Source organism: Trematomus bernacchii, unplaced genomic scaffold, assembly GCF_902827165.1.
Source record: "Trematomus bernacchii unplaced genomic scaffold, fTreBer1.1, whole genome shotgun sequence".
Lineage (NCBI taxonomy): Eukaryota > Metazoa > Chordata > Actinopteri > Perciformes > Nototheniidae > Trematomus > Trematomus bernacchii.
Window position 1 is genome coordinate 348,299 of NW_022987683.1, and position 25,288 is coordinate 373,586.

At 39.6% G+C, this 25,288-nt stretch overlaps 1 protein-coding gene and 2 long non-coding RNA genes across 4 annotated transcripts in view; 2 read left to right on the forward strand and 1 right to left on the reverse strand.

Annotated features, from left to right (window-relative positions):
- The window catches only part of LOC117487736 (up-regulator of cell proliferation-like), a gene marked incomplete in the record, with an annotated part of 233,858 nt that extends 209,632 nt beyond the window's left edge, over positions 1-24,226 (forward strand). Inside the window, 3 exon segments of the mRNA XM_034136395.1 lie at positions 18,615-20,256; positions 20,258-22,524; positions 22,527-24,226. Coding sequence (XP_033992286.1) covers positions 18,615-20,256; positions 20,258-22,524; positions 22,527-23,362 — 4,745 coding nt within the window.
- LOC117487744 lies at positions 844-3,058 on the reverse strand. 2 transcript variants are annotated; one of them, XR_004556435.1, is made up of 4 exons: positions 2,979-3,058; positions 2,314-2,575; positions 2,053-2,120; positions 847-1,658 (listed from the first exon to the last, which is right to left on the reverse strand). It is a non-coding gene; the product is annotated as an uncharacterized LOC117487744 (long non-coding RNA). The 2 variants fall into 2 exon arrangements; XR_004556434.1 differs by having other exon boundaries at positions 844-1,658; positions 2,314-3,032.
- Positions 13,066-14,936, forward strand: LOC117487745. The gene is made up of 4 exons (XR_004556436.1): positions 13,066-13,146; positions 13,794-13,859; positions 13,983-14,064; positions 14,863-14,936. It is a non-coding gene; the product is annotated as an uncharacterized LOC117487745 (long non-coding RNA).
- Positions 24,227-25,288: the final 1,062 nt, after the last annotated feature.

The window sequence follows — 25,288 nt, forward strand, 5'->3', positions numbered from 1 at the left end:
GCAAAGCATAAATTACAGCTACGTTGACGTTACTTTGAATCGCACGGGTAATCTAAACCGTTAGCAAGTAGCTATAGCGAGCCAGATATATTAAATAAACACTTTGTCATACAATATAAATGTTGTGTTTTTTAGCGTTACCTGGTGATTTCAAAGAAAGCTCTCTGGGAAATGTTGACTTACTGTTCGACAGGAAGCTAGAAGCTACCTTACAGTACACAGTTGATCCTGAGTCCTGTCAGTTAAAGTGTTTCATAGTTAGCTTAGCTAAGCATCAAACTAGCACTGAAATATATGGATGTTATGTGACAGTATTTCTGAGAAAAGTCAGTTTAAATGGTGGCCTAGTTGCCACTGCTTTACTGTCGACAGCACGTTTGAACGTATTTGCAGCAGTAAATGTGGCTGTTTGGCCACTGACGTTGCCATAACACCTGAATTTAAATGTGCAACCTCTTTTTGTGACAGATTTTTGCATGAAATTATAATTCTGATTGATATTTCCTATTGATAGCTAGTTTCTATGTGAACATTATGAGATGGACAGCCAGCTAACAAGCTTTTTATATACAAAGATTTCAGATCAAAGCTAATCCAGTAGGGCTCCTGAAAGGGGACAAGGGACACTATGCTCCCAAATATTAAGCCTCGACCCCCATCTTAAAATTGATATGATCAAAAAATCTGCATTGTCGGAGGCCTTTTTTCCTCATTATCATGTCAAATTGTACAGCTTTCCTTAGTTTTGAATGCAGAAAGATGACTATTCGAGTATTACGTGAAAATGACTATATTTAAGTGTTAAGTAAATATATTAAGTGAATTACTCAAACTGCATTTGTATAGGAATGATTCTCTCCTATTGGCAGATAACTACTAACAGTGATATCTACTGTACAAGAGGTTTCCAATGTCAATTTAACTATTTTCAATTGGTTAGTATTATATTTTGTGACAGTGTGGTGACACTCATTTTAATGAAGACAAATTTGTGTATCTTGAAATTCATTTATTTGACAGAGCTGGAAACTGATTTTAAATACTTGTTTGTGTTTACCTACACAGTCATCACAGATGAGCCAAAAATAGTAGAGGATGAAGAAAGGAGAACAGGAGAAAGGGACACACAAGAAGGAGATACAACAGATAAGAACAACAATGAACAGGAACATCAGAACAGACAAGAGTCAATGGGTAACTGGGTAACTGATTTAGGGACTGCAGATACAGGGCCAAGGCAAGTGAGACATCACTGTTTTCCATCCGGCATGTTTGGCCAGCAAAAGAGATCATTTCAACCAAGTTGGTTTGATACTTTTAAATGGGTTGAATATTCTACCACTGCCAATGCAGCATTCTGCTTTAGTTGTAGACTATATGGCAAACCAAAGCAATCAAGGGATCAAAGGGACACCCTCACCACCTCAGGATACACAAACTGGAAGCGTGCATTGGATTCTTTTCGAGAACATGAAAATTCAAACATACACAAGGCTCTTCTTTCCAGTTCTCGACAGAATGCTGGAGGAGCTTCAAAACAGGTTTTCTGGAGTTGGGGAAAAAATATTAATTGGCATACAGGCATGTCACCCTCCATGGGGAGGTCGTCGACCGATTTGCGAAGGTCAAACCAAGGCGATTTAGCCTAACACTTCCACCTACAAAACAATAAAGAGTGTGAAGACAGCGAGTGATGATGGGGAGAAAAAACGAAGCAAATGAAAGGTAATGTGATGAAGGAAGCAGCAAGTGAGGAAGGAAGCAAGTGATGAGGGATTATTATTTCCTCCTTCCATCCCTTTTTTCAGTTTAATCTCATTACTAACAACTTCTAATAATTTGACATAGTTTATGATTTAATTGGAAAATCAAGTGTTTTTAAATAATAAACCTGTTTCTGATTCTGATTATTTGATTTTTTTTGACATATGGGTGTTGAGAGATGTATAGATCTCTTAATGTTGCTCTCAAAGTGCACCAGATTGATGCTTTTAACTTCAATATTTAAAAAAAATCTTCCTGGGGGAGTTCCCCCCAAAAATAGTACTTTACCTCTGCTTATGTAACTCCGGTGTAGTGTCCCCTCGGCAACAGATCACTCACAGTTGGTGATTACTTTCCTGCATTTCAATGGACAGCATATAAAAAGGACACGTGAGCTTCATTGCTTAAGAGATCCTCACATGCCATCTCTTTAAAAAAATAAGTGTCCAGTCAACAACAAAACATCAGTGATCGTATAGTGGTAGTATATTTTTCATAAGCAATGTGAAACATTAAACTTAAAAAAACTGGTGTACAAAACTCACATACCTGCGTTGATCTCCTGGAGTGTCTCTACTCTTTCTTCTCCACCATTAGAGATTGCAAACATTTCAGAAACAGCTAGAGGTAGGGGACAAATAACTTGTTCGCTGGGCATGTCAAAAACCTCCCTGCTTTGATCAAGACTTTAGGGAGCCTTTCAGCCCCTCTGGCAAAGGGGCTGGAAAGCAAGTTTTGCAAATGCAGTACCATCTACATGCTTGTCCTGTTCCAGACACTGCTCTCAACCACTCAGGGCCTGCACAAATACCTGCAGAAAGAAACAATTGACTTGGTGCAGGCAGTAAATTACAAAACAGCAGTTGAGAACACACTGAAAAGTTACAGAAGTGACGAGAAAGCAAGACCAAGGCCCTGTGCAATGATCTTGATATTCCCGAAACTGTGACACAGAGGAAGAAGCGTAGAAACATGGAAGACTTTGTAGTCGAGGCATCGTGTGGAGCAGCTCTCCCATTAGCTTATTAGCTCAGATTAGCTATTGATGATCACGTTGATAAATCATATAAAACCAATAGCCAAACACACAAAAAACATGCTGCTGTGTGAGCATTAAACGATTAACATTAAACTAAACAAACACAACAAAACGTTATAGTCCTTATAAAATAAAAACATACATTTTGTCCACCAAAATAATACAGGCACCTTACCCTCGAGAGATCCTCACATGTTATGAGAATCTCCCACAATCCATTGCCGTAACAAAGCTAATGCAGGCACACGTTTGTTTGTGACACAAGATGGCGTAATTCTTCTTCTTCTTCTTTTATTTAATGGCGAATCGCTTCCACTTGGAGCATATATCGCCACCTCTGGCGTAACCCGAATTAATTCTCCGATTTAACAAGGATTTTATACCAACCTTTATAACTCTGTACACACACGACACACCTATATGTCGTGAGCTGATTATCGAGCCTTCATTGTAACAGATCTGGTAGGCCACCACGTTATTCTTTACTTTCTACGTCTTTATATGGAGAAGATATTACTTTTTTCTCCGTCATGTTGTTTCCATAGCAACAACAACTTCCTGTCAACAGCCAACGAAAAGTAACAAAAAACACTGTAATATCCTTTTCAGTTTCACAGAACACAAATTGGGTTATTTACATAATGTTTACAGTACTGTTTATTGTTATTTTGTAATATTCTTTGCGGAATTTGGCCATGTAAAATGTCCTATTGGGTTGCTGTACAGCCAATGCGTGACGTCATTGGTAAGCGGCGTAACGAACCCCGAACAGATTCTGGTACCTACACCGCCACTGTGGGCTCAGCCCCGAATGTTTCCAGGTCCAGGCGACGCCCCTGGCGATAGCCTTAGAGGGGGAAGCCATATACGAAATAGAACTGAAGTTACCGTAACTCCAGCTTCTATGAGTATTGGCGTAGCCCTCTAAGTGCTGGGCCCCACTGGCTCCACGAATAGCTGAAGAAAAGTTATTTTGTATGGGAGTATTGTCGGGCCTCCTTCCTATTTATACCGGAAGGGAGCCCGAGGGTGGGGCCCACCTTGCGGGCGGGCGTGGACTACAGTGTTTCAGTGCTGCGCGGGTGCGCAGGGGGATTACGCAATAGCGATAGCCTTAGAGGGCTACGCCAATACTCATTAGGGGCGTTCACACCAAGTACTTTTCCCACAGTAGTTCATGAGAACTATAGTTCATGAGAGTTCTTTTAGTTCTGATGAACTAAAGCAGATCGCGTTCACACCAAAATGAGTTCCTGGGGGTGGATTAGGCAAATGAGCCGCTGACGTCACTTCTTCTTCTTCTGCTTTGGGTTTACTGGCAGGCCGCAAACAACTTCACGGCGAGTACAGTAGGTGGCGGTATGCACCTTAAAGTTGCAATTCGCCAAAAAACCGAGAGAAGAAGAAAAAAAACTTCCGCTTCCGCTGTATGCTTCTGTTTACCTTCCGACCTCAGACACGGTATGGAGGTCGTGTTATACAGCTTCGTAACGGAGTTATTTAAGCCAATAACTCAGCCACAAATACAAATACAGATCGACCATTCAAATGCAATAGAAATGCTGAGTCGGAGGCGAAGGCGGTTAAGAAGCCTTAACAAAAGGATTGGACGACGAAAGCACACGCTATGTTTTCGCCGTTGGACAGCCGAGGATGATGGCCGTTATCACGCCCAAAGAACAGCAATGGTACGTTCATTAAATCACATTAATACTATCTAATGTAGGATTTATGGAGTTATGTAGGGCTAATTTGTGTCTTTGTATGTGTTCCAGATATGCGAATACTACGGAACTCTGGGTGAACAATAGAACGTCGGCCTGGTGGGAGGATGTGCAGTGGATCAAAGATTTCCGAATGTCCAAGGGCTCTTTTCAACTCCTCTGTATTCGCCTGGAAGCAACGTTGTGGAGAGGCATCTGAACAGCATGGAAATTGTAAATTGACAATAAAGCTGATATTTTGTACAGTGCATTTGGTTCTCTCTTTTATTTACCAGTCAACAGACACAATTACAATAGTGCAGACACAACTTAGTGCAAAGATTAAATGTCAGTATCAAAACATTACTCATACTGTATATTTGTATATTAATGAGTATATTATGTTAAATGTGTGTTAAAGACAATGGGATGAGGTTGAAAGCTCTTTAAAAACTTTTGTATACATACATGTTAACATACATGTTAAGCATGCACACCTGAAGAACTATGTTACACACACAGGTTAGTCTGTGTACCGCTGCACTGCTGCTGGTTTAAACAAAGACAGTCATGATGCTAGTGCCGTGCATGTAGGTTCTCTTTTATTTATCAGCAGCAGATCAATAAGTGTCAGTAGTATCAAAACAATATAATAACAGTGGCAATATATATATATATATATATAATAACAATAGGTAGGCTCAGCAGCAGACACACCTTAGTGCAAAGTTAGGTGTCAGTATTAATAACAGTGGCATATATATATAATCACAATAATACAAAATTAACTGTCCCAGGTGTAGGCAATTTGGGGTGAAGTGTCTTGCCCAGGGACACAACGACATCCTGACTGCAGTGGGGTTTGAACCTGTGCTCCCCTGATCCGAACACCAACGCACCAGACCACTGCACCACACGCCTCCCAACAAGTCATTGTACAGTTTATCAACGACAAGTTTTTCTTAATTTTTGTATTGAAGGCCTGTTGGATTTAATCAGCTCGCTTAGCACTTCCAGAAGCCCAGCCAGAAAGGTATTTTGTTGCTCCACCTCGATTCCTGGGCCTTGTGTGAATGGAGCAGCCGTTCGTCGTGCATCTCCTTGGCACGCAGGTCCTCATTCTCCTTGCTGACCATGGCACGGCGGTCCATCGCCATGATGGTGTCAAGGAAGCTGTCATCGCGTGCCCACTTTCCTAAGGTGAAATATGCAAGATACAAGATCAGTTTAATCGCAACAACGAGGCAAAATGTTTATTAATAGTCCAGTTTACTCTGAGATAGAAGATCAAACCGTTTTCATGTAATCCTTTTATTTATACATCACATATACTGAGGTAGCTGGGCCAATCAAGCTTGGACTGAAATATCGAAATTACATCTCTCTTTGATATTGACTACAATTATTGCTACAATGCATCAATTCATTATCAAGCAAATGACTTGTGCATGAACTCTAAGCAGCGGTGATGCAATACATATTTCGATTTACTTTTACTTATTAATAGTTATATCACCTTCTTCTTCTTTCAAGGCCAGAGTAGTTACAGTGTAAGTGGATTGACATCTAACATAACATGGCTGAGTACAATTATAACAATCAATAAAAAAAAAGGAAAAATAAATAGAATTTCAATTACATTTCTACTTAAATGTGCAAAAATATTAGAACATCAGTCTTTGTGGCATGCAGGTAATCAACTGTTTAAGCTTTTACCATTAACATGTAGAATGAATGTTGCAAATGACTTGAAATTATAGCAACTACAATGTATTGTTAGAGGTAGCATTATGTCCAGCTAGCATGCTAATTGCTAACGTTATATTATCGTTTCATCCCGGAGGGGAAAACTAGTTTCTAATCCTGAGAGAAACACCTCGCCTGAAACACACGATTAGTGCCATGAGTTAGTGAAGCAAATTACAGAACATTGCACACTTATTCACAAGTCAAAACGTGTTCATAGCGGGCATGGATGAGAATAGCTAGCTAGCTAGATGTTGTTAGCCAGCTTGGACCTAACGTTAGCAAGTTCTAGCATGGCTAGCTCGATCTACTGAGCAAATAAAAGTACATATAAGACCAGTATTGTGCAGATTAAAACAGTGCAGTGCATGTATTTTATTTTACCTTGGTAGTCGTCCCGACATGACTTTGCCAGGTCTGCTAACTTTGCAGAGCCACAGAAACTGCATTCAGTAGAAGCTTCTGAATGCGGCGCTTCGCGTCCTCCGAGTAAATCGCCAGAAGCGCAGACACATCCTCATCACTCCACCGCTCCAATTGATTTATTTAGTGTTGCTATAACAACTGCTTTCACAAAAGGAATCTCTTCGGGTGTGCTGTTCCGAAGCGAGCAAATACAATGGCCGCTTACAACAAAAAATTCAGAGTCAAACGGGCGTGGTTTGCATTCCGCACAGCCAATCAGACGTACGAACTACTTTCTCCCACGACAGTCCCTGCTCTCTAGCAGAGACTGAAAAGTGGGTCTCACGAACTAAGTTGAGCTACTTTAGTTCCTGGGGCTTTTTGGTGTGAACGCAAATATATCGTAGTTCTGATGAACTATTGTGGGAAAAGTACACCAAAGTACTCCGGTGTGAACGCACCTATAGAAGCTGGAGTTACAGTAGGCAACTTCAGTTGTTTCTTGTCTGGTCTTTCTCCCTGTCGTTAGTTTCCCTGGTGTGTCTGATTGTCTGATTGTGTTCACCTGTTGCCCTTGTGTTTCTCCTTCCCTGCCCGGCTGTTTCTCGTCTCGTGATTACCCCTCCCTGTATTTAGTCTTGTCTCTTCCTGTGTTCCCCGTCGGTTCATTGTTTGTTTGTTTTCCGGTCTGCCTCCATGTCAGTCACGGTCAGTCCTTCGGCATGTTTTTTCCTTGTGCTTTGGTTTTGTTTCAGTTCGTTTTTTTGTCATCAGCTTTTGTAATAAAGCTCGCTTTTGTTTATAGACCTTTATCCTTTTTGTAGTCTGCATTTGGGTCCTACCTTTTTCCGCAATCATTACAGAGATCTTAACACCTGTAGCCTAAAACTGTATTTTCATAAGCTTATTTTGAAGTCTTCATCAATAAATTGAAAGCAAATTTGTGCCAATCAAGTGATCGGCTGTTTTGAAATAATAACATGGCTTTTACAACTAAAAGCCTGTATCCTACAACGTCTGCAGACAAAAGATGGTTTATCAGGGTGTTACCACTCTGTTCTTTATAATACTGCTATCAGGCTTTAAGATCTGATAGCAGCACTCTATCCACTGAGCCACAGCCACCTTATCAGGGTGTTACCACTCTGTTCTTTATAATACTGCTATCAGGCTTTAAGATCTGATAGCAGCACTCTAGCCACTGAGCCACAGCTGCCTTCCCGCTTTATCAGGGTGTTACCACTCAGGGTGTTACCACTCTGTTCTTTATGATACTGCTATCAGGCTTTAAGATCTGATAAATAATTACAGTACACGTTAAAGAGGGCAAGACTAGAGATGACGAAAAATGTTAAATAATGGAATTTAATTTTTTTTTATTAAAAGTATAGTATTTAAATGAAGTGATGATATTTCTGTTTACTTTAGAAGTTATTATGCTGTGTATCTGGGAAACATTAAAGACATTCTGCAGATTTGGTCTCTTTATTGAAATAGTAAACAGTAAGTATACATGTTAACAATATATAGAATTAATGGTATTTTTTATTACGTAAATATAAAGAATCGGATACTTCACAGAAACAAATTATTATAATTTCTGAGTAAAAGAAAGATCATATATGATGCTAAACTTGATTAAATCAAACAATGTCATGTTTACTTGTGGACAATAGCACTTTAATATTGAATGATCTTTTAATAAATGTAAATATGTGATATCAGATACTTAGTTGAAGAAGAAAAAAAAAGTTACATATCATACTGGATTAGGTAAGAGAAACCACCTGAAGGATAACCTACATCTTGACTTTTAGACTGAAATATCTTTAAAACATTAAATGTGCAAAAATAAAATGAATCAGATGATTATATATTGACAGAAACTCTAAATTCTAACTTACTAGAAAATGGTCACACATGCTTCACTTGATTACATCAAACTTTTTGTCATGTTTACCTCTTGATATGCTAAATATGAACTAAATTATCTTTTCATTGATTTAAAAATGTGAATACCTGGCATTTCATACATCTCAGAAATGAAAACAGATATAATACATTTTGAGTAAATAGTCAAACATGAACATTACAATTACTGTTAAAAATGTAAGAATTTAGTTTTCATATTTTCAATTAAGTTAAAAGAAGTTTAATTCCATATATGACATTGTCAATGTATTCTGCTTTCCTATAGTATTGTTTTACTCACTTTTGTTAAAATTGAACATCATTTATATAATCTTCATTTGTTTAATTTAGATTTATTCATTTTCTATCAAAAGACAAGTGTCTGCATAGATCCTGCAGTAATTCTTAACACTACTGTCAAAATGAAACTGAAAGTCGATTAATCGGTTAACAGAACGTTGTTGTTTAGCTACAAATGCCAAACATTTCCAGCTTGTCATTTTACCAAGTTTTAAAAGCCATGCAAATGTTTTAAAACAGCAATCACACAATTGGCACTTAAAACAATGAATAAGATGGCATTGTCTTTACATAACCCAAAATAAGCTTCTAAAAATATAGTTGTCGACTAAAGCACTTTTTTTTTCATATGTTGCTTACTTAGATCCCATTACACTAATAAGCTGTGTGCGTGTGCAAGTGATAGAAAGAGCAAATGGTTCCCCTTTTTAATTAAATATCAATGTGAAATAGGTATAGTTTTACTTTGGTAGGCTACTTAATTTAACCTGGAAATGTGTAATCATCATTGTCTGATTAAAGAGTCTGTGTTTCTTAATTCTGAGAAAAGGAAAGAAAACACCTTTGTGCATGAAGCCCTTTGAGGTGGGTTTTATGAAGTTTTTTTATATCATTTATTGTAGCCTAAGCAAGTTCCTCATTTCCAAGAAACCACATGATCAATTTACTGTCTAAAGCTGTTGTCAGTTTGGTGTGTCAGGGCCTTAAGGGTCTATTGAAGGAGAAAACACTGAGGCAGTACAACATTATTACTCTTCAGTGTACCTTCATCATCATTCTTTAACATCTACTGTATTGATTTATCAGATCTTAAAGCCTGATAGCAGTATTATAAAGAACAGAGTGGTAACACCCTGATGAACCATCTTTTGTCTGCAGACGTTGTAGGATACAGGATGAATCCGTGTATCTACCGTCCAATTGTTTTTTCTTTATTAAACACGTAAACGGAAGAGCGTCTGAGGGGCCTTTTTGCTTTTTACCTTACTAAATGGTCTAATGGTCATTGGAGCGAGGGGCTGGGCGAAACTCACGGAAGTGATTTCAAAACAAAAGCACTCGTTTGCTAAAATCACACTTTGAATCACTACTGTATCCTGTTGAAGGAACGGTGATTATCACAACGAAAACGGACAAGACACATTTTGAGCCCAGAAAATGGATGTTATTAAGGGCTGTAAATATAATAAGCCTCTGTCTAAAATGGACAACATTGTTAGGAGATTTAAACTATACAGCGATTCTGCACTGCGGTCAACTCAGCCGTCTCTCTCGTTTATTTTTTCAAATCAGCTGCTCTTCATTATTCCTGCTATATTTGACTAGTGATACAAATATTGTTTACCACAAGTTCTTAAGGAAACTGACACTCTTGGACTCGGTTCTAGTTTGACTTCTACCAGAAATAAAATGAAGTACTTTTACTGTGTACTTTGTGGGTAATCCTCTGTCAAAGTCCCCTCCATAGTACATAATGCATGTTTTCTGCTATCTTTGATGAGTGATAAAAATATAATTTTACCATTAGTTCTTAATGAAATTGATACTGTTTGACTTTGTATTAGTTAGCCTACTACTAACAATACATTGAAGTACTTTTACTATGTATCTTTTGAGACATACTCAAGCCACTTCTGCTAAGTTTGATGAGGGAATTCTTTTTTGTTGCCATTAGTTCTTCGTGAGATTGATCCTGTTGGACTCGGTACTAGTGAAACTACCCCCACAAGTACTATGAAGTACTTACTGTGTACCAGCGACGTGCAGTCAGTGGAGGCAGGGGAGGCAGAGCCTCACCTGTCATACTCCAATGTAACGGAAAAACAACTAATGAAAAACAAAATAGTAATAATAATAAAATGTCTCCACTGATCTGTGTTGTAAGTGTGATTTATGTATGATTCTAATCGCTTTTTATAGTCAAAATCAGCAAATTTGCCGAGCTCCGCTACGGGAGCGATGACAAGTGAGGCAGGGGCGTGCTCTGCCTCTCGTAAGCCCACAGTAACTTGCTGGAGCGCGGGCACTAATGTAGCGCGGGCACTTATTTTGTGAGCGCGCTCAAGCCATTTACTGTGGGCTGAGGTGAGGCACAGATGAGCTTTGCCTCAATTCAGAATGCGTCACCCCACAGAAACTGGCTGGAAAGCGGGCCCTAAGCGCATGCCTGTCACCATCTCACTGTAGGTCACCAATGTAATGTATGTAGATCCCTTTATTACATTTATCCTCGCCATCCATAGTCTCTAAATAACTTATTTCACGTATATATGATATTTAGGCTCGCTGGTCTCAACGGCAATGAAAATGCACCAGGGGAGGCAGCCATAACCTCTGCCGCACTGAAGGGGGCGCACGTGAGCCCACAGGTTCTTGTTGCTACTGTAATTCTACGCAGAGACGGTAGACGCAAACAACAAACTAGACTTTTGAAACTACAGGAAGATAAGGAGGACTTTTACAAAAAAGTAATAGAGATTGTTGTCCAGAAGGATAGCATGGACTTCAAGTCAAGGTAAGACCACATTTGTAATGAAAATGGGATCTTACTAAGAAAGAACAATCCAATATTTAGATTTTGGGTATCCTTTTGTTGAACGGTCTGTTTAAAATGAATCGAAGCATCAGACTAAAAAAGCTTTTGAAAATAACCGAATATTTCGATTAAGGTCAAAATATAATATTTGTAAATCTGACTCAGTGCCTCACCAGCCATGAACCTCACCGCACGTCACTGCTGTGTACCTTTCCAATAATCCTCTGTCAATGTCCCCTCCTGAGAACAAGAATGCATGTTTCTCTGCTATTTTGAATAAGCGTTAAAAAACCTTTCTTCATGAGACTTATATTGTTGGACAGAGTATTTTAAGAGGATATGGTAGACATGATATCAGCAATACTTCTAGTCAGTACTCCGGCAGCAGCATTTTACACCTTGGAAAGTCTTTAGAGTCTGGCCTGGATAGCTGGTGTATCCTTCAGCACACTGACACACTCTGTCACTCTTGTTGGCCTCTTATGATGCTGCTGTCTTTTAATATATGATTATTTCTCAGCCGCTAGTTCGTTCCTGAAGAGACTGTCAAGTTTGGCTGTACTCAGCATTGAATCAAAACGCACTGGTAATCGCCGCATTCAGCTGTTATAGGCATGCCAACTTGATGCTCTGCTCACGGATGACTCGATGAGCATAGAAAACTGTTAAAATGATGACCTTACGTGTGTAAATATTTTTTTTTCTTTGAGGGGGTCTGCCCCCAAAAAACAGTTTTAAGTCCTGAGAAAGTCAAATAAGACGGTGTGTAAAACTACACTGCCCAGCCAAAAAAAAGTAACCACTTTGATTTAACTAGGCCAGTAGGTAAGGACTTTCCACTGGATAATAACTGCAGCGATGTATATGTTTTAGCTGAATACACGTTTTTTAACCCTAATTGATGCAGTTAGTCACTTCTTTAATGTTTGTTCTTTCTGATGTAAAGTCAAGGATGTAACTGTTTGCAATGAAGTTGTGGGGTGCTGAACTGTTCTTTTGATTCTTTAGAATTTTGATGAGGGTGAGCAAGCATCTTGAGGAACATTCATCATTAACTCCTCCAAAAAATATAGTTTATTTAATAATAACACTGAATATGTGAATCATAACACTGATTGGCAGCTGATAGGAATGATATGATTGTTAATATTATCATATTAATTCAGACAAACATCGATGAGACAGTTAATTAATGTACTTATTGCTGCAGTCTGCATAGATTTGGTACCCCTGCTGGTCTAAGAGTGAAACAAACTCATTCAGTTATTGTTCAGTTAAAATTCATTAAATTATGTGTGCCACCTTATATATCTCTATTTAAGGCTTTACTGATGTGCCACAATAATGTCACCTAATGTTATTGAGTTAAAATATTAATATTGTGGCTTTCCAAGTTATCATTGATCGATATAGTATAAGATGACTGCGATTAAATCAGCATATACTTCTGCCAGGGGATGCCACCCCTCAAAATCTCCTGCCACCCTCTTGCCACCCCATGAATATTTTTCTAGATCCGCCCCTGGTGATCAGTATAAGTGATCTTTATCTGGAGAACGAAAGAGAAAGTGACTTCACTTAGCAGTATAAAATGACACGCGTGCCATTGGATTTTTGCATTCCCAGAGAAGAGCAGAGGTGTTAACTCAGGACAAATTAACTTATAACTAAATATTGCATATAGAGTAGTTTAAAGACTGTGAGAATCAAGAACAGCCTTTCACCATGGTTATTCCATAAAGGTAGGAAACAATTTCTTTGTCTGTGATTGATGTTGTATTTTTCCTTTATTGATATGTAACATTGTTTTAAAGGCTTCCAATAGCCTTGTTGAACTTTCCTGCGTGGCTCCCAGACCGTAGTCGAGGAATACAGGGGATGACTGCCTTCAGTCTTCCAGGGCTAGGCAGCAGACTTCGGGGTTCAATAACCCACTCTCAGATAAGGCAGACCGGCAAGCTTTTCCTGGGGAGGCCGTTGTATTTGTGACACAAGTAACATGTTATGTAATTCATTCGCAACTTTGTTTTACAGCTAACTGTAACAAACCGTTCACTTCCAGAAACATGCTCGCTCACAATCGCTTGCTCTACCCATGCACACTCCACATGCACGCGCCGCACACTTTCCCCACCTCTCTCTCTTAAAGGTATAGGCGACCTTACTCTGCATGACCCTACTATTATAGCAGCCTCACTGACTCATGTTAAATCTGTCCTTTACGGCACTTGAGTGCTGACCATTTGGTTCTTTTTGTTTAATCTAAATTGTAGTGTAGCAGGCTGCAGAGTTCACAGAGCTGAGTTTTGTGTAATATAGTTGTTGGTGTAGAATCAACATTAGATTAGATGTTGTAACACAGTTCTTTTCCAACACTTTCAGTGAGAAGCTGTTTGAAGAATCTTGAGAGTGTGGGATGGCTGAGAGTGTTTCTGCAATGGATAACCCTGATGAGGTAAATAATTAAATTACAATACAATTGCAAGATAAATATTGTCATATAAGCTATTGTGAATATGGCATGATTCATTTATCGATTAGAATACAAAAATTAAACATATTGTTCTTAATTACCAAGGAACATCATGAAGAAACAGATTCCTTCCCTGACCCGTGCTGTGAGGAAGGAAAGAACAATCCAGCAGCACCAGAGTCCGAACGTAAGTGTGACTGTCAATAACTGATCTATTGTAACCAGGGCCGTCCCTGGCCAACTTGAGGCCCCACGCAAAGTTAGATGATGAGGCCCTCTGTTTCGCGAGCGTCGACGGGTGGGGGGGTGCTACTGGAGCCTCGCAGCGGCGAAACCGTGCCGCGCCACACTTATTGCGCCGCATAAACGCATAGGTGCGCCGCATTTGCGGCTCAGTTGAGGCTCCCTCCGGAAGATGAGGCCCCCTTCGCGAGGTGAGGTCCCACGCAGTCTGCATGATCTTCCTGTAGGGAGGGACGGCCCTGATTGTAACAAATATATACGAAGCGATATGTAAAGATACTGAGATGTACTTTTCTTCTCTTGTGACAGATGTTCCTCCACCAGGGGGAGTAACTGTTCTTAATTCTGACCAGGAGACAGTTTCTCTTGGTTTTCCACCAACTGAAAACTCTGCTGGGTTTAGACTACAGTTAGATTACTCCTGTGAAACAAACAGCAGCAGTTTGACTGTTAATGACTCCAGCCCTGTGAAAGTTAAGGCACTGATTAGTAGGACTGAGTGTACCTTCAGCATCATAAGGATTGCAGACAATGGAAATCAAAGCGAAGCAACATCGCTATCTGTATTCACGAGTTAATCTGAAAATCAAATCAATACCATCTGTTTCTGGATCTTTTGGATAATTATATGGGGCTGTTTGTGGCCTTTACTTGGGAGTCAAACAGCACTTTAAAATGCTGACAAACATTGATGGAACAATAATTTTTTAAGTTTTAGTGAAACCTTTGTTTTTCCCCACAGAGCCCAGCACTCCTGTGCAGAACAAAGTCGATCAGGTCAGCATGGAGTCAGAGTCTCTGCATTCAGACACACATAAGTCACATATAATCATTATTGTATGGTTTACTATAAAAACAAAAGAGGCAAAAAAAAAAAGATTAGCAAACTACAACATATTTTTTCTTACCGTTACATGATAACGTTACATAATTGAGCGGTTGAGAACTCTGTCACATCGGCCCATATATCTGAATCTCAATAAGCTGGTGCTGGGGAATTGTAGTCTTTTATTTTCCATAAATAGAGTTCTCTACTAGGTGACAATATTATTTTGACATTTTGCATCAAACAAAATACTGGCCTACATAGCGGCACTTATTGTAACAAAAAGGAGCCAGATATAAAAGGTTCAGCCTTTGAAATCTACATTCTAGTTGTGACAGAGGGTTGATCAGTTCTTTCTGCCTTATTTTGAGTCTGGCACCAGAGAGATAACTTTGCTCACTGGTCTTTCCAGCATGTTTGTTTCTGTCATACAAATAATCAGACAATTTCTTGCAAAAGTTTTAGATAAATTGGGACCTTTTGCAAGAAACAAAATCTGTCATAAAAAGAATCAGACCTCTTGATCTGGGTGGTGTCTCCAGAGGTTTTGCCATTAACCAGGATCCATGAGGTGCATTTGAGTTTATGATCAATACATGTATGTCCAGGTATATAGTTTCTTTGAATGCAATTCCATTCCGGTCTTTCTTGCAAAAGTCGTAGATTCATCTGGTCTAGAACTCCGTTATGCATTGCACTTGCTGCCAATGGTGTTTTGGCTGTGTATATTGCCGATGGATTTAACCTGGGGGCAGCATTGGTTTGACCTTGAGCTGAAGCAAGTGGTCGGGTGATAGAGGTTCAAAGTCATTTGGAACATTTGGCACTGTAGTTATGTGTGTCGGCTGTTGATAATTAGTTTACACGCACATAACTGTTGAAGGGCTTTCATCATCAAGCTGTCCATAACTCTGACATACATGTATGGTGGTAGCTCTGGCGTAAATCTGTCTTTTGGTAAATCTGACATGTTTTGCTCTTTTGTAGTTCTATGCATGCACCAGCACTTACTGTCGCAAAACTACTTTCTTTATAGTCATCAGTATCATGTCTAGGGATGGGTACCGAGCCCCGGTATTAAACGGGCCCCGGGGCTGAATTATTAAAGACCTTGGTACCGTTAACCTCCGACATTATCGGTATTTTTATCGGTACTGGAGACATCTAAAATATATGTCATATGTATTATGCTACACAAAGATTATATTGCAGTTTTAGTGTCGCCAACTCCGTTTCTAATACGCAAAAAGACTGCAAAATGTGTCTATGATTATTTGTAGTATTTCCAATCTTTCCAATCCAGACGAGAGATCTCTCTCCCCCCCGTCTGTGTGCGAGGGGGCGGGCAGTTTACACACACGCAGCTGCTACAAGCAGCAACACACACACACGGAGGAGATGGCGGAGAGAACGCGCTCCAAGTTGTGGTTAAACTTTACCCGTCTTGAGGTGGACAATGCTCGTTGCCAAAAGTGCAATAAGAGTTTAGCATGTAAGGGCGGTAACACGAGCAATTTGTCTAAACATTTAGCAAAAGTGCACCACATCCAGACGGAGAAATGCACCGTTTTCGACTGTCTTTCTAGTAGCTCTGCAGCCCCATCCACGAGTAACGTTTTCCACGTCAGGTATGATGTATGCTAGCAGCAACACACGGAGTTAACTCAATTATACAAACATGGGTTAATGATTAGAGTTATTTATTTTGTTAAAGTTTCAGCTATTCTGTTTACAGTTCGGTCATCAGATTATTTAATACGATTTGTTAAAACACTGTTGTTTCTTTTGATGTGAAATATTATTTATTTAATTTAAATAAAAAGCAATGTTCATTTTGTTCACAATTTGTTTAGTTAATTTACCTTATTTTTTCTCTCCAAAAGAACCGATAAGAGTACCGTAAAAAGACCGGACCGATAAGCGGTATCGATAAAAGTAGTAGTACCGTTAAAACCTTAACGATACCCATCCCTAATCATGTCTTTAGATGAAAACAACCAAAACTGGAAACATTTAATTTTTCATTTTGTTTGAATCTATGAATTTGCAGTTCTCCACTTTTCCCTGAGTTTAAAGGAAGGTATCAATATCTTCCATTGAGTTACAACATCCTTAAAGACAAATAGTTTAAGTGAGCAGTGCTTTTCTATCTTCACTGTTAATGGCTTTCCAATTTGACCTTTCTCCAAACAAGATGCTGCAAAAGAGTTCATGTCCATAGTTCTCTTCGAGCAATCTCTTGGCTTTCTAGTCCTTTTTAGAATTCATTTATTGAAACCTTCTCACCAAGTCTTTAGTTTGGCCAACATCTCAATAAATGGAAGGTACTCTAATTGATATTTTTTAAAGATGGGTATTTCTCTGGATGGATGTAATGTTAAGCGTTGCTCCTTTGGCAGCATTTCAGTCATTTTGATTTGGCGCTACATTACTTAAATCGAGTCACTCTTTCTTTGCTATTTGATTGTGACTTTTTCTGACTTGGCTGGAGTAATGCTGCGCTGCTGATGCTTTTGTCTACTATGTGGGCCTCCATTGCTTGAGATTGAACGCAAGTAAGGGCCCATGAAGACTTTTCTATTGTCTTGCTCTATGTTCTTCATTATGAACATCATCATTTTCATCTGGTTGACCAGTACAGTATCGCTCCACCACAACACATGTATTATCATCCTCCACCATACTCCAGCTTCCATGGTTGTTATTTGATCAGTTTGAAGCTCAAGCTTTTCCATTACCGCTCTGAGACTTGTTTTTATTGCTTCAAGGTTAGCTTCTTGTTTTTCAAGCGAATGTATCTGTTGTGAAGCAGCAGTGAGTTCTTAGAGCAACTTTCTCAGCAACAGCCTTTCTTCATGTTAATGAAGCTGTTATAGATATATTACTGCCAGTACAGCACATGTGACCCTTACTGCTAATCTGGCTCACACATTTTATGTATGCGTACTTATCAGAATCTAAATCTGAATTCCTTTATGAGTCCCACTGCGGGGAAATGTACAGTGTTACAGCAAAAGTGTCATAGCAGGTAACAAAGGCAACCAATAAATGGCAAACAAAGATTGTATTTTATATATATATATATACATATATATATTAAAGTATTGAGACCTTATAACAATTAAATGCTGGGACATTTATAAAAAAATATGCTTTTACATAAAAATGACTATTGCACAGCACAATTGCAAACAAGTGTATATGTTTTCCTTTTCAGGTCGGTTTTGCTTAAACCATGCATTATATATATCTGTTTGATATGATTGATCATGACAGACATGAAAGATAGTTTCTTTCAATGTTCACCTATCAATGCCAATGTCAAACACAGTGTATTGCATTTTTATAAACCTGCTGTAATTTGATGTGAATTACGTCTCAATCTCTTCTTTCAAATCCTTTCACTGACAATTCCATTGCAATCTGACAATTAGATTTCTATATCTTTTCATTTGATTCTAGTGTTGTTGAAGGATCTGGATCCATCTATTAGACAAGCTGTTTAATAATTGGCTTCCCATCATAGCTGTAGGTTAAGCAATGTGTACCTTATAAACTATAGGAAAATAACATTGTTATAATAAATGTTGATCCATGCTCATGAATGTTTAATAATCAATTAAGGCTTTCATATTTGTTGTTTTCATTTTCTACAGAGACGCACCTAGAGAGCCTTTTGGAGGATCTGGGGTTGGATCACCACGTTGAAGAAAAGTTATCCCTAATCACACTTCTTAGGATTGACAAGAAGACCATTACTGATGAACCTGCTAAGTGTAATTCAGATCTTCCATGATATTTTCTGAAGAAACTAATGATGGTCAATGTGACAGCTAGGAATGTGAAATGTACACCTGCACATGAGTCCAACTGTGAGGATCACACAGATGACCTTGATGATTTAGATGAAAGTACACATTCAGGTGACACACTGAATCCCCTTGATATTATCACAGCTCTCTTCCTGTGCTCTGATGGTTTTGTACAGCAGGAAATGGCCCTCAAAATGTCTATGTGTCAGTTTTCCGTGCCTCTGTTGCTTCCCAACTGTGACACAAAGCAGTGCACACTCATGCTTTGGGCCATGAGAGACATTGTTAAAAAGTACAGACCTCAGTCACTTTCAGAATCCAAGGGATTTATTGAAGAGAGAATTGTTGTCTCTGAACTTCCAATGATATCTTTTGTGAGACTGGGTGAGTGCTCCTTGTCCAAGTCAAAGATCCTCAATGAGCTTCTGAGCAATTCTCAGCAGTGCCATAACACCTTTGTTCACCACAACATGAAGGGTGGTGACAGTCCAAGGAGAATATCCAATGGATTGGTTGAAATGACTTGGTACCTCCCTTGTGGGAACAAAAACATGGATGTCTTCAGCGAGCCAGTTGCTGTAGCTAACCTTCGTGGGGACATTGCTTCATTTGAAACACAATTTGCTTTCTTGTGTCAGACATCTGCAGCAGTTTTTGTGTTCTTTGATGCTTTGGACTCTGAGTGTGAGCTGCTAACCAACCAAAACCACAAGGCCCAGATCTTCTTGGTGGGTAACCGTCAAAGCAAAGATTTCAAATTAGATGCTGTAAAAAAGGTAGCAACCAAATTGAGCTTAAAAAAGAGCAACATCCTTTTGAAAGAAAAGCACATAAATGATGCAAACTTTGTCAAAGATTTGCGGGAAAAAGTCAGCAATGTAATTGAAAACACAAAGGTGAAGATGGGAATTGAGAAGATGTCTGACGTTGCCCATGAACTGGGAATCTGTGTTGATGAAGACTCTCCAGAGTGCCAGACTGCGAAGAAAAATGCAGATGCCATCACTGCAGAAATTCAAGACATTCTTAAATACAAAGAAGCTCAGCTTCCCTTGCAAGGCCAGATATGGAAGGACCTTACTCGCTTAGAGAAGGAAGAATTGCGACTTAAGAATGTTGGGTCTGAAAATATAGAAAAGTACAAAAGTGATCTTCAGCTACAAAAAAAACGTCTTCGGGAAAAACAGAACTCTCAGGCCATGTCGACGGCAATGACATGTTTCATCAGTGCAATATCAAGCCTGGGGATAGAGAAGAAGGAGAAGGAGAAGAAGAAGAGGAAGAAGAAGGAGAAGAAGAAGGAGAAGGAGAAGAAGAAGAAGGAGGAGGAGAAGAAGAAGGAGGAGAAGAAGAAGAAGAAGATAGGGAGGTTCTATTTCCTGAAATGGATGCGAATGAACCTCGATAACGTGTCTCGGGAAAAACTGTTTGACCTCAGGGAGCAGTACAAAGAAAAACGCAAAAACTCTGAGAACAAAGAGGAGATCAAGAAAATAGACCAACAGCTCATTAGGGACTGAACACTTCTTCCGTGAAATGGGGCAGATCTATGAAGCTTCCCTTTCCCTTCCTGAAACAGACCCAGCACGTCAACAACTACAGCATCTCCCCAAGCTATGTGCAGAGTTAATGCTTGATGGATTTCCACTTGAGCTTGTAGATGGAGAAGCATCTAACATACCTCTCAGATGGGTGAGTGACGTTCTCTCTCAGCTCAATGCCTTGGTGTCTCCTAAGAACAAGATCCTGGTAGTCACAGTTCTTGGAGTTCAGAGCACAGGAAAGTCCACTCTCCTCAACACCATGTTTGGAGTGCAGTTTGCAGTCAGCAGTGGTCGATGTACTCGAGGTGCCTTTATGTTGCTGATTAAAATCAATGAAGATGTCAGAAAAGACTTCAACTGTGACTTCATGGTGATCATTGACACTGAGGGCTTAAAGTCACCAGAGCTCGCACAACTGGACAATAGCCACAAGCACGACAATGAGCTTGCAACACTTGTTGTGGGACTGAGTGATATCACCATCATCAATGTTTCAATGGAGAATTCAACAGAAATGAAGGACATCCTACAGATAGTTGTACACGCTTTCCTCAGGATGAAAGAGGTGGGCAAAAAGAAGCCCAAATGTCAGTTTGTTCACCAGAATGTGTCCGATGTTTCAGCCCATGACAAGAACCTGCGAGACAGGGAACTGCTCCTGCATCAGTTAAACGAGATGACCCAGGCAGCAGCCAAAATGGAAAAGAAAAAGGAGAACATGAGCTTCACTGATGTGATGGAGTACAGACCAGACACTGGAAACTGTTACATTCCTGGACTCTGGAATGGAAACCCACCGATGGCAGCAGTCAATGCAGGCTACAGCGAGGCTGTCTATGAGCTCAAGAAGAACATCATCCACATTTTGGGAAGTTGTGGATCATCAGCTAATAATATCTTGGAGTTTACAGAGTGGATGAAGAGCCTGTGGACGGCAGTAAAACATGAAAACTTCATCTTCAGTTTCAGAAACAGTCTCGTGGCTGATGCATACATGAGGCTGTGCACAGAATTCAACAGATGGGAATGGGACTTCAAAAAAGAAAGGTTCACATTGGTCACAAAAGCTGAAACAAGAATCTCCAATTTTGGTACAGCTGCTGATAAATCTAACAAATCTGACATGAGAGAACTTCTCTTGCTATTGAAAAGCGAAGCTTTGACAGAGCTGTCTAAATGGGAAACAAAGCTTCTGGAAAATCTGGACCAGTACTTCAAGCAAACAGAGGGTCATGTCTATCTTGTTGAAGGATACAGAGAGGAATTTAAAAACAGTGCTAAGAGCCTTCGACGAGAAATGGAAAGCTCTGTGTTTAATCAGCTCAAAGCTGCATCTGACATCAGACAGGGGATGACAAAACTTGATAAAATCAAGGAGAACCACACAAAGGAGTTAGAGGGCAGAGTTTGTGCATTGATTGACAAATGCAGAAAGGAAAAAGTCAAGATGACAGAGAAAGAGCTGAACAAAGAATTTGACAAGATGTGGACTGAAACAGTGAAGGAACTTTCCTTTAAAGAAATGAAGAAGCAGGACATTTTCACCAGTGTGTCTCACCGCCTGAGAACAAATCTATCAACCAAGGGAGGTCATGCAAGTGATTTGTTAAGTCAAAAAAGCCTGAAAGAATGTGGACTGGTGTCTTTTAAATATACAGTTGAAGGACTCTTGAATAAAGGTGTAGACAAAGTTAAACAGTGGTTTAAAATACCAGGTAATGCAAAGGCTGTACAACAAACAGCTGACAGCATCATTGCAGTTTGCTCACAGATGGTGAGTGAAAAAATGCAAAGAAAGAGCAATTACCATGATACCTACATCGATAAGATTCTAAACATGATTGATGAGAGGCTGCAAAACAATCATGATGTTGGAACAGACATCACTTTTGAAGTCTCTCTGAAACAGCACATCTGTGCAGACGCAGCCAAAAAGTTTCAGAAAATGCATGAAGATTTCCTCCATGAGAAAGATCCCTACATATGTCTGAAGGAAAACAAAGGAAAGTTTGATTTGAAAGACGTGTTCCATAATGTAGACCAGTGCCAGAAGAAGGCAGAAGAATTCACAGACCGATGCTTGAAGCCTGCAGTCGAAGATTTTGTCAACCATTCCCTGGGTCCTGATATCATTGGTGAAATGAGGACAAGTGAGCAGTTCAGCACAAGAATGTCCTTCCAGTATTCACTTTTACTGGATCTGCTCTCAGAGGATGACTTTAAAAGTATGAGAGCTTTATTTCCTCTTATGAGAAATATGTAAAGGAATGGATACTCAACAAAATAGAGGAACACTTCTCAAATGGGTCTACGATGTTTGAGGATCAACATCTCCAGTCATGTGTCAACAGCATAAATAATGCTATCCAGAAAGCTAAAACAGAAAAGAGTGGCAACTTAAAGTCATTTGTTGAAGTTGTCTGTCAGGAACTTGGTGACAAACTGGTCATTTCCCAGGATGCTCTCGGGGCCTTCATGACCCTGAACAAGGCCGACCAGGAGCAGTTTGCTCACTGGCTCACTAAGTGTGTGAAGGAGATGGCACAACCTCTTAGAGAGAAGTTTAAGAAAACAAACATCCAAACTAAACTACAGAGCCTTCATGTGAATCCTCAGAACGAGCTTTTCAACACACTGATTGGATGTGGTAAACAGTGTCCGTTCTGCAAAGCACCCTGTGAGGCAGGAGGAACCGCCCACACTGAGCACTTCACTTCACTTCATCGACCACAGGGTCTGGGTACATACAGACGGAGTAATACACAAAAACTTTGCATTGACATATGCTCTTCCTCTGTAAACAGTGACCGTTGTTTTCGCTGCAGTGCTACAAATGATCAATCACACCCTTACAAGCGTTACAGGGAAATCTATCCGGACTGGAAAATCCCACCAGATGCAAGCCTCGAGGCATCAGCCTACTGGAAATATGTACTGGCAAAGTTCAATGATGAGTTTGCAGCAGCATACAATGCAAACTCTGCTGATATTCCTGAAGCTTGGGAACTTATCACACCTGAGCAAGCAGAGGCAAGCCTCAAAGAGTCATTTCATATCTAATGAGAAACTACAAGCTTTGTGCTCACAGAGGGTCACGTCCTCCTCATTACAGTCATCATCCTCTCATAGACATTTAGATTACACTTGACACAAAGTAACATGCTGTTTATGAGATGGCAAGGTTGACCATATATTTCAACAACAACTTACAAGGAATTTGTAAACGTTTCAGTTTGATTAACATACTTTAAATGCTTATTTTTTTGGTTGTTATTGTAGTATCAATTAATCAAATTTGATTTTATTGAGTGTTTTTATTTCCTTGAAGTAATTGATGCACCAATATTTGCTTTTGTTTTTCTGTGGTTTTGTCGTAAACACATTAACAATTTTTATGTTTTAAAATATCATTCAGTCTTCATGTCAACATGAAGATTATACAATGTCTTTATTTTTATTTCAAATAAGTATCTGATTCTTATTATTTACATTTTTATTGACACATTTAGAATTGTTGTCTTTTCATTTCTGAGCTGCATCAAAAGCCACACATTTAGATTTTTAAATCAGTGAATGAATCAGTGTTTTAGTGGTGGTACAGTCAACATGTAAACATGACAGAAAGTCTGTTGTAATGTCAACATGTCGGTTATCCTTCAGGTTGTTTTTATTACCTAATCCAGTATGACATTTAATTGTCTATGTTCAAAATCTATAACCACTTTTTTTCTGTCATTTAAGAATCTGATATCACATATTTACATGTATTACTCACTTAAAGGATCATTCAATAAAAAAGTGCTATTGTCAACAAGTAACAGCATCATATATGATCTTTCTTTTACTCAGAATTTCTAATCTTTTGTTTCTGTGAAGTATCTGATTCTTTATATTTACGTAATAAAAAATACCATTCATTCTTTATACTGTTCATTTCTTTATAATGTTAGCATGTATACTTACTGTTTACTATTTAAATAAAGAGACCACATCTGCAGACTGGCTATGAATGTATTTGATGTTTCCCAGATCAGAATCACAGCATAGTGTATAATAACTTCTAAAGTAAACAGAAATATCATCACCTCATTTATTAGTGCGAATGCTGTTTACTTTAGAGAGGGTGATCAAGAGAAGAGAGAGAGGGCGATCAAGAGGAGAGAGAGAGGGCAATCAAGAGGAGAGAGAGAGGGCGATCAAGAGAAGAGAGATAGGGCGATCAAGAGAAGAGAGAGAGGGTGATAGAAGAGTGAGAGGGTGATCAGGAGAAGAGAGAGAGGGCGATCAAGAGAAGAGAGAGAGGGCGATCAAGAGGAGAGAGAGAGGGTGATCAAGAGAAGAGAGAGAGGGCGAGCAAGAGAAGAGAGAGAGGGCGATCAAGAGAAGAGAGAGGGTGATAGAAGAGTGAGAGGGTGATCAAGAGAAGAGAGAGAGGGCGATCAAGAGAAGAGAGAGATGGCGATCAAGAGGAGAGAGAGGGCGATCAAGAGAAGAGAGAAAGGGTGATAGAAGAGTGAGAGGGTGATCAAGAGAAGAGAGAGAGGGCGATTAAGAGAAGAGAGAGAGAGGGCGATCAAGAGGAGAGAGAGAGGGCAATCAAGAGGAGAGAGAGAGGGCGATCAAGAGAAGAGAGAGAGGGCGAGCAAGAGAAGAGAGAGAGAAGAGAGAGAGGGCGATCAAGAGAAGAGAGAGAGGGCGATCAAGAGAAGAGAGAGAGGGCGATCAAGAGAAGAGAGAGGGCGATCAAGAGAAGAGAGAGAGGGCGAGCAAGAGAAGAGAGAGAGAAGAGAGAGAGGGCGATCAAGAGAAGAGAGAGAGAAGAGAGAGAGGGCGATAGAAGATTGAGAGGGTGATCAAGAGAAGAGAGAGGGCGATCAAGAGAAGAGAGAGAGTAATGTAACCTCCTAATGTAATGTATAACTCCTATGAACATTTTCAAAAGGTGCTCAAACTTCACATGTGTGCTAACAGTCCAGCCGTGAAGAC